Raw genomic sequence first — 13,069 nt, forward strand, 5'->3', positions numbered from 1 at the left:
CGATAGAAATTAAAAATTACGCAATAGCTTTAACGTACTAATCCATAGAATTGTATATCTATAAAGTTAATCGCCTAACTAGCAAAAGCTGGACCATCGAAGACCGATAACAAGTCTAATGAAGATATATATATTTTTAAATATTAAAGGCGCTAAATGAAGCGATCATAATAATATTATATTTCCTGATGAAAAATTGATATATAATGTAGACTATTTATTTATTGGTAAGATTAAGCTTCTTTGATAAATGGTTGTGGGTATGGAAGCGAGAAGACCGACGTCATGGCTGCGCGGCCACTCGGTTCCGACGAGCGGATTCGCGGGAAGCGTTGTGGACTTCAGCCGTGCGAAGTGTAATACCGAATATATCTTCATGGTAACGATTTTCCTCCTAGCAAATTGTTTAAAATTATTGACAAATTATACAAATTGCATCACATTCTGTATTTTTATTAGACTATATTGAATGTCTATTAAAACGCGAGGTGAATTCGTAATTTACATAATTCGAGACAAATAAAATTTTAAATTTTATTACTTTAAACTAATTATGTAATACGATACCGACCTTCAATAGGAACATAAAGTTTTGCACTTCCTCATCAGTCATATTTCCATGCTTCTTTATAATTCCTTTTAATTTTTGGTGTACGTCTTCAGCCATTTTGCAATCACCGCATACATAAAAGTGTGCACCTCTATTGATCAATAAATCATGAATTTCAGCTCCTTCTTGCTCAGCTACCTCTTGAACGTACATCTATTAGACAAAACAATACGTGAATAAAAACAAAAATTGTTTAGTATATCGTGTTATTCGTAGTTAGACAAACCTTCGGAATATTTTTCTCTCTTGATAGAGCCAGAAACACTTTCGAGAGTACGCCCTCGTTAAGAGCCTGTTCTTTCTCTTCTCGGTACAAATCCATTGTTTGAGTTCGACAACCGAAGAATAACCAAACGGGACCGATGTTAGACTGTGAACGTGTGTTTTGTAAAGCCTTACGGTGATGCCAGAATCCTCTAAAAGGCGCAATACCTGTTCCAGGGCCTATCAAAATAAGAGGCACGGACAAGTCATGTGGCAGGTGGAAATTTGGAGCACTGGAAAGGAAAAATGATTGATAATATATTTCTCGACTTATAAAATTTAGAATAATTTGCCCGAAATCATAAGGAGACATTTACCTTCGAATGAATAGATAAACTTCATCCCCAGGTTTACGATCCATAAGATAATTTGAGCAAACACCATAGTGGACAGGACCTTCACCATCTATTTAAACATGACATAATTCTGTACAGACACTGTTAATAATTTATATCTATGAACGACAATTTAAGGCATAACAGAACATATTAAAGCATATTGTTTAATTGATTTTCAAAAATATAATTTAGTCAAATTCCAACGACTCTATAAATTTAACGTTTGTAAAATATTTATTGTTAATGATGATTCAATAAGAAGAGTGAGAGAGAGAGAGAGAGATGTTTATTTGTGTCGACTTCAAATTTACTTTAAACCTGTTGGCATACCTTGGGTTCTGTATGTAACGACTGCAACAGTGAGATGTAATCGTTTCGGATGAGCGATCGGTGATGATGAGATCGAATAAAATCTGGGTTGCAAGGGCGAAAGAATTGCGGCAAGCAAAGATGCGCTTGGTTTTGCTGACTTAAACTGATCCAAAACTTCGGGTAAAGTTGGAAAGTTATAATGACGCCAATCTTCATATGCTGCTGGATCCTATAGTTTGATACAAATTTTTAAAAATACATTTATTTTGCATAAAATAAAACAAACATTTATATTCGAATCGTTGTTCTTACCGTGGCAAGTATATTAAGATATTTCTTTTCATCTTCATTGTCACAGGTTGTAGCCAAATATTGCAAAAGAATAGTCGTTGGTGGAGTTGTTATATCCAAAAATCTTGTGAACAAGTCACGTACACTCACAACTGGTAGTTTTTCATGAGGCTCCCAAGATTTTACTGGACCTAAAGATTTTTTTTTATATTTTAAATAAATTTAAATATGATTATATAACAAAATTATTTACAATAATAATAATGGAATGTTCAGCTTTATCAACAATTCAAATACATTTACAAATGCACTTTAACCATTGCAAACAATAATTCATTTAATATTTGCTCACCGCTTGATGTATGAGTCTCTTTCATAAGTTGCAATTGCAACGGCTCATCATAATTATCAATGTCCTTCAAACGAGCTAACAAGCCATCAACTAATTCTTTACGATTACAAGCCATTATACCAACATGGTCACCGGGATCGTAATTAATTTCACCCTGGAATTGTTCAACGTGATAAATAATTATTCATCATTTAGACGCTATTTTTATTTTAAATCGTGATTTTAAGTTGTACCTGAGGTTCCATATCAATAAATATGGTAGATCGTTCGGCACTCAGATCTCCCAAGTCTTTGTTTGCTTTGACAACGCATGTCACTAGCTGTCTGTTAACCGCAGTTTGTAAGGCGTTCAGAAGAACTGGTGGCTTACAGGTAGGAAGAGCAAATCGTACTGTTTCCTCACTCAGAGCTACTGTTCCTAGAGCTCGTTTAGCTTCTTGTAACGTTTCATCGTCATCCAAACAGAACGTTTCGCATGCAACCTAAACATAAGAATAAGATTTTTCAGAGATTATGTAATATTATATGATAACAGAGATTAGGATGATCGTCTTTCTGACAAGACAATGACGTGCATAGAGGTACTTAAAAATAAGATTTATAAGCAGTCACTGATAAGGTTATCTTGCTACTGATCTATTACGAAATAAAAACGATAAACACGAAAAAATGTGACACATACTATGACGATGAGGTTTATTAACAAAATAAATATTGCTTTAGCTCTGCGCGGAATCAATAGCGTACGTATTTATCTAAAAGTAAATTGGAATAAAATAAGTCAACCGCAAAAAAGTAAATCCCACCATAATAATAAGCAAAAAACTTTAGTAATCGGAGTATTTAGCATTTGATATAAACATTTACACCGGATATTGCATTGAGAACAATGGCTGTAGCAATGGCGAGTTTGTCCTTGATCTTGATCGCTCGCTGACGAAACCGACACGACATACCACACCGGTCATATCAAAGTTCATATTGCGTGAAAAGATATTTTTAGCCGAATTAAAAAAAGGAGCTTATCAATTCGGTTGTAATTTTTACTTCGTTACCTCAGACCTCCGTCGCTTAAAATTTGGTCAAATTTAAATTTGAAGTTTTGTTAAAATTTTATATTATGAAAAAGGTCACAGCGTGATATGATATTTTATTATTTCATAATTATTCAAATAAAGTTTTATGCAAGTTTCCCTGTTGAAATTAGATTTCAAGCTGTGCAAAAGAAACTTACGTTGAAGACGCTAGATGCCCATTTTCGAAAAGCTTGGTCTTGACCACACATCTCATCTCCGGTGGCGACATCGTGGATCCTTTCCCCGCCCAGATCACCAAGCAGGCGGTCGATATATTTCCCGAAGTTACAGAAGTTCGGGTAGGCACTGGAGCCGAGAGCAAATACCGCAAAACGGACGTTGCTCAACGGGCCGAAGCTGTCTATTGATGTCGCGTCAGTAGCGCTTCCTATATTTGTTGTGTTATCATTATAACTTATTTATAAGACTTGTTAGAATTCTTTATATAAAATAAATATAGGATTTTTCGTTAACATAGATATAATAGTAAGTTTGTTCGAAAAGTTAATTAAATATATTTTTAATTCTTATATCGAAAGCCCTGAAACATTTAAATTCAACATTTGTGTATGTCGTTTTATATGATATGAATGATGAAAATAAACTATATTTTGCTTATAGCATAATATATAATAAATGTGTATATTTCAATCTAATCATACCTTTCAGAGACTCGAGCCGACTGAGCTGCTTTGGATTACTAGCGGCATATCTTTGAAGTTCGATTTGACTATTTGCTTTGATAAACGATTTTGGCGTCAGCATTTGAGAGGCTCTAAAAATTGTCCCGTTATAAATCAATACTGTAGCACATAACCAAGTTATTTTGAAAATTTTCTTATGTTATTATTTAACTATTAAAAACTGAAATAAGCTCTTAATGTCTCAATGCCAGGCAAAGGTCTATGGTAGGACCAAAACCAAAATTGTTTGGTAGAAATATTGCAGGATTACATCCAAAAACTTTTCCAAATTTGAAATTTTCGTATTTCAACAACTGAATTCTTTCAGCGCATACGTTTATGAGACACTAAGACTCAATAACAATATTATATATATTTATCATTACTTTTTTTTTATCAAACCTACCCTGTGCTTTCTTCACCGACTTGATCAGCATAAATCAGCTCACAAAGATGTTCTCCAAAAGCCTGTTACATACGTTCAATTTAACAAATCAGAATAGAGTTAAAAATAATATTTTATTAAAATATGTCTCTCTCTATCGATAAATCTTATGTAATCTGAAACGGAATGCTTTAGATACTATATTTAAATTACGTTCGATTCTATGCATATTAATAACAGATTGCTTTTAGCGATATCAACACAAATTACACTCGCTTTGTTTGTCGTTTCATTTGTACAATGAAAAGAAACGTGATTACTATAAATTGGACTATTAAAGTTATTGAGGTAAAGCCATTACGCATAATAAACAAAAAAAAAATGGTTTAACATTAAAATATACAAAAGAATACATTGTTATAATGAAAATTGTTTGTAAAATTAACTTGCTTTCATTTCTGCTGCAAACGTTAATGTTGCCAGATCAATTGTTCGATGGTAGAATAGAGGGGTAACTGTCGATTTACAGTTCCTATTATATACGACTACTTATAGAGAGCTCGTTGATGCTCGATGTATGATCAACCGGCCTCAGCTACCACATCAATTAATCGATGTCGATCATAACATCAATCGATTGATGTGGTACCACTCTAACTAGTGTAAACCAAAATAAATATTGAACAACAACACATACATTACTCTGATCCCAATGTAAGTAGCTAAAGCACTTGTGTTATGGAAAATCAGAAGTAACGACGGTAACACATACACCCAGACCGAAGACAACATAAAAAATAAAGAACTTTTTCTGCATCGACTCGGCATGGGAATCGAACCCGGGACCTCAGTGGCGTACCCATGAAAACCGGTGTACACACTACTCGACCACGGAGGTCGTCAAACCAAGTTATTACTCTTAAAAAAAATCCTTGAAATCATTCTATTTGTTTTCGCAGGTGCCATTCACTTGTATACATAGTATATTACAAATACAATCACGTATCCAAAGGTATGAGTATATTCGAGCTTTTACGACTTATATTCATATCTTAATATATTCCATATTACGATCGTTGTATATTATTTTGAAATAGTAAGTAAAGCCCCCCCCCCCACCCCATACATAAATTCAGGGATCCACCACTAATTAAGTTCAGGATCCATTAATACTCGAAGTGGATTGGGTGCGAAATTTATGAATGTGGTTTCCAACCGTTTTTTATTGCTAGATTTCAAATATTTTTTAAATAATGTAGGAATAAAGTACATTTTCAAACCATCTGCGTCTACTTGTAATATTTCACTTACGTCACGGACCGTTATTAAATTTACTTTTCTGAATACGTAGATGCTAGATCCTAATTTATATTATGAATACGAGAGTGTGTTCTTTGATATGCTTTCACGTCCTAACTACTCAACTGAGATAGTGAATGTCAAACATTATACTTACAACGCCATTTTCTGGTGGATCACCGTTCCCGAAAGTTGACGTCACTACCAGTAAAAGCGCTTCATGCTCAATAGAGGTGATGTCGTAATCAATCATGCAATGGACCTGAAAAATATATTCTAATAAAATTCCAGTAATTCAGATGACGACACAGTTTCGTTGGCTAAGATTGTTTATCTGATAAATGTAATAGATTAAAATGATTCAAGAAAAAATAAATTTGAAATTTTGAATACTAATAATTATTTCTAAGACTACTACATTTTATATAGATGAAACTAAACTGTTTTACGACAGAGGAAATTATTTATCTCAGTTCCACTATTCGCATTATGAATAGTCTCAAAAATTGCCTAATCATTGCTAACAGAATTACGTCAGACAGATCAGACGTCGACAATTTATCATTTGATTGATCATTTATCAACAACCAAATTCATTTTAAAGTGATATTAATATTTGAAAATAAATTAAACGTCTCAAAGAGCAGACAATTTACTTTGCAAAATAGTTTGTACCACTCACGAACTAACAGCAAAAAATGTACTAAACGTTCGTAAATACCTGGGCGTTGAAAGCATGTCCAAATATGACCCCTAATTCCTTTGCATACTGCTCAGACTTTCCAGTCTCGGTAGCATACAGAACGGTTGCCTTAATCCTCTTAGAGAGCGCTCGACCAAAGAGTTTGGATGTGAATTTCACTGCGCGCGCAATCTGTTTGAAGTGAAACTTTCTATTTATGGGCCTCTTGCCTGTGATCGGCTTTGACTTCTGCCATTGATGAGTCTTCCACGCTGGCTCCTGGAATTACTTGTGTGTAAGGAACGAATCTAATACTACGGAAATGGTTTTTCACTTATGAGTAGAAAAGTTCGTAAGTATTGAAGTCAAGTAAACTGTAAAATTTATAGGCATTTTGTATATATGTATTTCCTCGATAATATGTAAAAAATAAATAAGTTGTATTTACATGGAATTTAATTCTATATAACTATACCATTTTGTCGATTTATGATAGAAGTGTTTATACATAAATTCAAATAACCTGATATTCATAAGCTGGTCGTAGGTAGTAGAGCGCCATCTCTTGATGAAATACCGGAGTGATGGATGAGGACATCGGCGGCACGATCCATATCCAGTCCGCTGGGCAGCCGGAACTAGTAAATATATTAATATTCAAAATAACATTCAAATATTCTGAAATCACTGATTCATTTTGGTAAATAATGTTTGTGTTAAAAAAGTAGGTACATATGTATAAGCTAAAATATTTTTCACCCACTGATTTCATTTCTTTCAACAAAGTTAATAACCCTGTAATTTTGAATCGATTATTCAACTAACGCCTAAAACACTAATGGATTTGTGATCCATTTTTAGTTAACTTAGAATATTAAAATAATATGAAATATCTTTTTTTAAAATACGCGGCAATTTAAAAATAAAAATATAACAGATGTGTTTTGACTTGAAATCAGTCCACGTTTGAGGCAGAACTTATTTAAAAAAACCTTTACTACTTAAGAATATTGTAAAGTAGAATATTATATAGACGTGATTTTATACTTGGATATAGTTTTTAGGTAGTAGAATAATACCGGTTATCCTGGGAGCGGCTTCTCACCTCAGAAATATCCACGAACGCAAAGTTGCGATTAAAAACAAGCTAGTAATAAAAAAAGAAGAATTGGAAGTACTACGTTATACGTAGACCATAATTCTTTAAGCCGATAATTCGAAAACAATGCTTTTGACGCCTATACATACATTTTTAATCAATTAACGGCCTTTTACTCAATTCACGCGTTCCATTTTTAAAAACAAATGCGTTGTAAAATTATTCATAATCGCATCGATATTTCTAAATTCGAAATGAACGATTATCTAACAAATCTATTGTATAGTTATATCGAAACAATAAACATCCAGAGGTCTAATTCATCAACCTAGATAATACGTGCAAACCAGACACAAACAGTCACACGTTTTGTTATCGCACATGTGGCAAAACAATCAAACAATCACAAGGCTTGTGTGATGATAGCTTAATGGTCGCAAGTCATCGTCTGCGGATCTGCTTGTAATAACGACGCCACAAGTTTACTTCGTTTCGAGCGTAAATATTTTGATTGTATCCATTTCAGTCATGTTTAAATCGATCCGCTGTTTAGACAAATTTTTAGTGTATCAATTGATTGCATAACAATTTTGGTGACTATGAAAACCAGGAATTTATAAATTGGAGATTTATTTGAAAAAAAAAATATTTGTGGTACTATTGTTGAATCTTATTGTTAGGGTCTATCAAACTATATATATTCAATACACACCGAAGTCTGTTTTCATTGTCCAAGTGCTTGATAAAACTTTCAGAAGCGGTGTGATGGTCCACAATGGTCGCATTATGCTGCTGGAAGCTATGAAGAACAGCCACGTTTACTTCCACCAACGCTTTGTCCTTCCATAGGGTAACTGGAGTTCTGGTGTCCAAACCCATCTTCTGGGCTACTTTCTGTTTGGAGTAAGAGTTAATTCAGTGAGTTTTTAAGATAAATAATGTTTTTTTTAGTTAAAAGAACTACTTATTATGGTGGCTCAGTTAATCACATTTATTTTATACTAGTTGTTGCCCGCGGCATGTGTTAGGCAAAAAGAGTAGTTTATATCCTTCCTTGGAGTTCGAGTTTGCTTCATACCAAATTTCATCAAATTCGGTTCTTTGGTTTGGTAGTGAAAGCGCGACAGACAGACAGATCTAAACAGATTTAAATTTATAATATTTTGATCTTAGATTGATAGTAAATGCTATCGTATTTAGTATTTCTAATAATAGAACACTTTATATTTTGAAGGAAATACTTTATAAGTAACTAGTTATCGCACAGTTGGTCGACAAGTGTTGGATATTACAGGTAAGTAGGCTATGTTCTTCCTTGGAGTTCAAGCTTGATCTATACCAAAGTTGATTAAATTCAGTTCAGTATTTTGGCCGTGAAATAGCAACAGACAAACAGAAAGAGTTACTTTCTGATTTATAATATTAGTAAGATTTTAAAAAATAAGTAGGCGTGACTAAATTTACTACGTTGGAAACATAAGATGTGCCTGTCGTTACCCTGGTTCACACTTCAAACGGGAGCACTGGTCTAGTATTGGTGTATGGCGGTAGAATATGGTACAATCTATACATATTATAAAATTGGGGTGTCTGTTTGTAATATTAAAATAACCGCTTTTTACTAAATGCATATGTTACACTGTATACAATTTTTTTCTGTCTGTCTTTTTGTTCCGGCTAATCTCTGGAACGGCTGGACCGATTTTGTCGGGACTTTCACTGGCAGATTCCTGATATAATAAGGAGTATCTTAGGCTACAACAATAACTTTTTTGTTTAATTCGAACGCGCACGAAAACGCGGGCACAGCTAATAATTATTAAAATTACCTCCAACATGTTCAATCGGTTAGTGTCGCAAAAATTTCGACATCCGATTTCGGTGCTCATGTACCAGCCATTGAAAGCATTTGCAGTGAACTCGATGCCTCCACAGTCAAAGCGCATACTCGACACAGCGGGTAAGGCGTACCAGCGGAGTTGGAGCTCTTCAAACCACTCTTGCCTGTGTTTTGAATTTTGAGTTTATTATTAATGAAATAAATGTACGATTATTCTTAACACGATATAATAAAAATCGCCCTTACTTAGTTAATTACTGATATCTCTGACATTGAGGGGGTAAAATCTCTTAATAGTCTTTTTTTTATAGAACATAATATTATGTTTTTAAAATTTACAGTTTTCAAATAAACCTACTGGAAGAATATTATATTATCAATTTGATAATTTAGTCACTCATTTTCGCTATTAAAAAAAACGATTTCAATTGTTTAAGGAACACTTAATCACAACTCTATCACCTTCTTTACAAGGCATTACAGCCAGTTAACATTATCAATACCGAAGCATTATTGAATGAGCTCGGATTTATTGGCCATAAACACAGATTGGAGATCACTGGACAACACTTTTACGATAAGCAATCTGCTCGGTATGGACGCTATTCGCCTATTTGCGGGCCTTTACAAAGCACAATATGCATTCTCCGAGCTTTTTATGTCGGCATAAATCTGAGATGAAAAACGATAATAACGGCATGTATGTTCTAAGTAGTATTTATTGTACCGGAATATACTGGTTTAATCTGGTTATGGTAGTAAGAAATCAAAATATGATTTATACGTACGTACGCTTGTACGAACGCTTATTAACTTTACAGTAAATATTACACGACGCATCGTTTACGTATTGATTGTTAAATTTATTAAAATAATAAGCCTTAAATTCATTAGATTATATATATAGAGTTAATATTAATAATAATGCTGGTAATTAAAATCATTTTTATATAATTTGTACGTGGAGGATTGGCTTAATTTGAACAATGAAATATTCTTGAAATTGAATTATATACATACGTGGGGTGCGTCATATGAATCTCCATGACGAGTTCTCTTGGAATTTCGAAGTAGTCAGGATCTTTTCCATTAGCTGACAGAACAAGAGGAAGTATGTCCCATGCAGTGTGTGGAGGTTTCCATCCCAATTTTAGGCAAAGCTATGGAATAATAATAGGTATTTAGCTGATTAGCCAATGGAAGTGATAAATATAAAATATAGCTTGTAATTATTACTAATAATAATTTATATCAAACACTATAGCCTGAACATTATTATTACTCAAAAATACCTTATATCTTTCAGAAAACAAAATACCCTAGACAGCATAGAACCAAAAACACCGAAGAACAGACGATATGGTTTATTTTTAGTTTTAAAAGCCAGGAGGTACGAAGCGATTATTTCTTTTCCAAGGTATACTATCTATGAAATCACAAATTGTATTTTGCTTTCGCTCACAGACGTTCTTTTAAATTTAACAACAGAGGTAGTACGCATTTTGATCCTGTTGTAAAACTAAACACACGATCCCATAAAAGAGTAACTGGTGCAATACATAAGATTAACAGGAGTAATAAGTTTATATTTGTTCCTTTTCTCAATGTTATGAGTATCACATTGTCTTACAGTTTCGTTGATATTTCCAAAAGTACACTATATTACAGGATATGTATTCAGACTTCAGAGGCAGCAGTAAATTTTTAATGTTAATTAATTTTAATATCTTTAAATGTATGCTTTCCTTAATTAAGTAGATTTATCCCAATAATGTATTTAAAGCGTACCTCAGTAAACTCGCAGTGCATTGGATCACCCAAAACAGTTCCATCGGGCTGTTTATATCCAGCGTAGCTAATCAGTTGGCTGTTCCATATCCTATAGTCATGTTTTCCATCCGTACGCTGAGGAAAGACGGTAATCGCCGACCTACGAGTGAAATCACAAATGATTCATTAAATAATTTATACTAAATTACATACTCTTGACTTTACTGAAGATATGCCAATTTTCTGACCTGATGTTTCCTTTATTGGTGCTGTACTTTATATGATTGCAAAGAGCTTCAAACATGCCACTGGTAGTTGTCACTTGACGGCAATCGAAAACCTGATCGAAAAAAAAATACGTATATATATATAAACATTTCGAAATACAAAATCTTAATTTACAATACAAATATTATGTATATAATATATTATATAACAAAGAATAATACAATCTTCTTGGTTGAATAAAATTTATCGCTGCAATAACTTTAATCCAAATAGCAGTAACTTTTACTGCAGCTCCCAGTAGAAAACAATAATTGTAAGAAATCGGTACGTGAGTTGATTTAAATGTAAGTTCATCTGAGACTGGACACGAATTCATATTTACTAAAGTCGTGCACGATACATCTTTCTATAAAGACTGTTACTAAGAATACACCTAAAGCTCACAAAGAAAAATTATACAAAGCACAAAGTCTTCGCTAGAGAGAAAAGGATATTTCTATAATAATACAATGCGGTGCAACATAAAAGAGGCACAAAGTCATGAAGCATTTGAAATTGTAAATGTGTGATCAAGTCAGTAGGATCGCTTTACTGGTTTCTAAAACTAAAACAGAGTAGTGTAACACAGAGAAACAACAAAACAAATTATTATTTAGTTTTCTGTGTTATATATTATAAGCCCTTATTTAAGTATATTACGTATTCTATACTGGCTTCGAGTTTCGCATTTTTTTTATGTAATTGGTGGGCAAACATGGCCACCTGATGGTAAGTGGTCACCACCGCTCATAGATATTGACGCTGTAAGAAATAATAACCATTCCCTACATTACACCAATGCGCCACCAACATTGAGAGCTAAGATGTTATGACCCTCGTGCCTGTAGTTACACTGACTCACTCATCCTTCAAACAAGAACACAACAAAACTAAGTATTGCTGTTTGGCGGTAGAATATCTGATGATTGGCTGGTACCTAACCCAGACGAGCTTGCACAAAGCCCTGCCACCAAGTGTTATTTACTTGGTGGCAGGGCTCAGAGAATCATATAAATTACGACGTACATTTGTAACAAAATGAGTCACTCGGGTCTATTTAAATCAGAAAAGATATCAATCAAGTTGATGAGTTTAACATACGTAGCAAATAAACCAAAACTCAGAATTTAAATTGAATCCCGTTGAAAATAAAACACGATGTCCTCATTCACTTTATAAAATTTTGAGAACCGCGAACGAACCGAGCCTCCGTGCAGATTAACCAAGCAATCTATTTAAGCAATGTAATTACGAAATGTACTCGCGAACATCAGAGAGACTTAAAAGTGGTCCCGCTAATTCCGATCTAAATCCCACTCATTCCACTTCAGCCGATGGGAGCTGAATGAAGGCAAACGAATAAATTATTCGTAATATCGTTACGTCGGCTGCGACTCAATCAAGCGAGCTAATTAGAAAAATATTGAGATTCAGCTCTTTTTAATGGTTGTAGTCTACGGTGTTTAATCGCCTTAAACTTAATATTTAATTTTAATTCGTTTAACTTAATATTTAGTGTTCGTAGTAAGAGTATGTTTACGACACTTTTAAGTGACCCAATATTGGAACAGTCTCCAGTTTTGTTGAGAAAAAAGTTTGGCGATTGATTTTGCTTTATAAAATATATTCATATTTATTTCATTCGAAGTGTAATGGTTTGCTTCCAATTTTTCCTTTACCGCCGAACGCAAGATGTATAATTATAGCATTGCATTCGGATTCATTTGTCATTGAATTGATGAATACACATTTCTTACAACTTGTATAGTTTTTAATATAAAAGATTTTAAATTAAGGTTTG

The 13,069-nt window shown here is 33.5% G+C and overlaps 1 protein-coding gene across 2 annotated transcripts in view; it reads right to left on the bottom strand.

Moving 5' to 3' along the window:
• Positions 1–202: 202 nt before the first annotated feature.
• LOC135193374 (nitric oxide synthase-like protein) overlaps positions 203–13,069 on the bottom strand; it is a 131,489-nt gene continuing 118,622 nt past the window's right edge. For both annotated transcript variants that reach the window (XM_064215501.1, XM_064215500.1), the window contains 19 exons: positions 11,250–11,341; positions 11,020–11,161; positions 10,252–10,391; positions 9,221–9,395; positions 8,104–8,285; positions 6,816–6,930; positions 6,332–6,571; positions 5,768–5,872; positions 4,333–4,394; positions 3,906–4,018; positions 3,402–3,631; positions 2,401–2,649; positions 2,168–2,321; positions 1,837–2,006; positions 1,543–1,753; positions 1,192–1,279; positions 837–1,107; positions 572–763; positions 203–394 (listed from right to left, as the gene is read on the bottom strand). In XM_064215501.1, coding sequence (XP_064071571.1) covers positions 284–394; positions 572–763; positions 837–1,107; positions 1,192–1,279; positions 1,543–1,753; positions 1,837–2,006; positions 2,168–2,321; positions 2,401–2,649; positions 3,402–3,631; positions 3,906–4,018; positions 4,333–4,394; positions 5,768–5,872; positions 6,332–6,571; positions 6,816–6,930; positions 8,104–8,285; positions 9,221–9,395; positions 10,252–10,391; positions 11,020–11,161; positions 11,250–11,341 — 3,042 coding nt within the window. In that variant the 3' untranslated portion in view covers positions 203–283. The remainder of the gene's footprint in view (positions 395–571; positions 764–836; positions 1,108–1,191; positions 1,280–1,542; positions 1,754–1,836; positions 2,007–2,167; positions 2,322–2,400; positions 2,650–3,401; positions 3,632–3,905; positions 4,019–4,332; positions 4,395–5,767; positions 5,873–6,331; positions 6,572–6,815; positions 6,931–8,103; positions 8,286–9,220; positions 9,396–10,251; positions 10,392–11,019; positions 11,162–11,249; positions 11,342–13,069) is intronic.

Source organism: Vanessa tameamea, chromosome 8 (assembly GCF_037043105.1).
Source record: "Vanessa tameamea isolate UH-Manoa-2023 chromosome 8, ilVanTame1 primary haplotype, whole genome shotgun sequence".
Classification (NCBI taxonomy): domain Eukaryota; kingdom Metazoa; phylum Arthropoda; class Insecta; order Lepidoptera; family Nymphalidae; genus Vanessa; species Vanessa tameamea.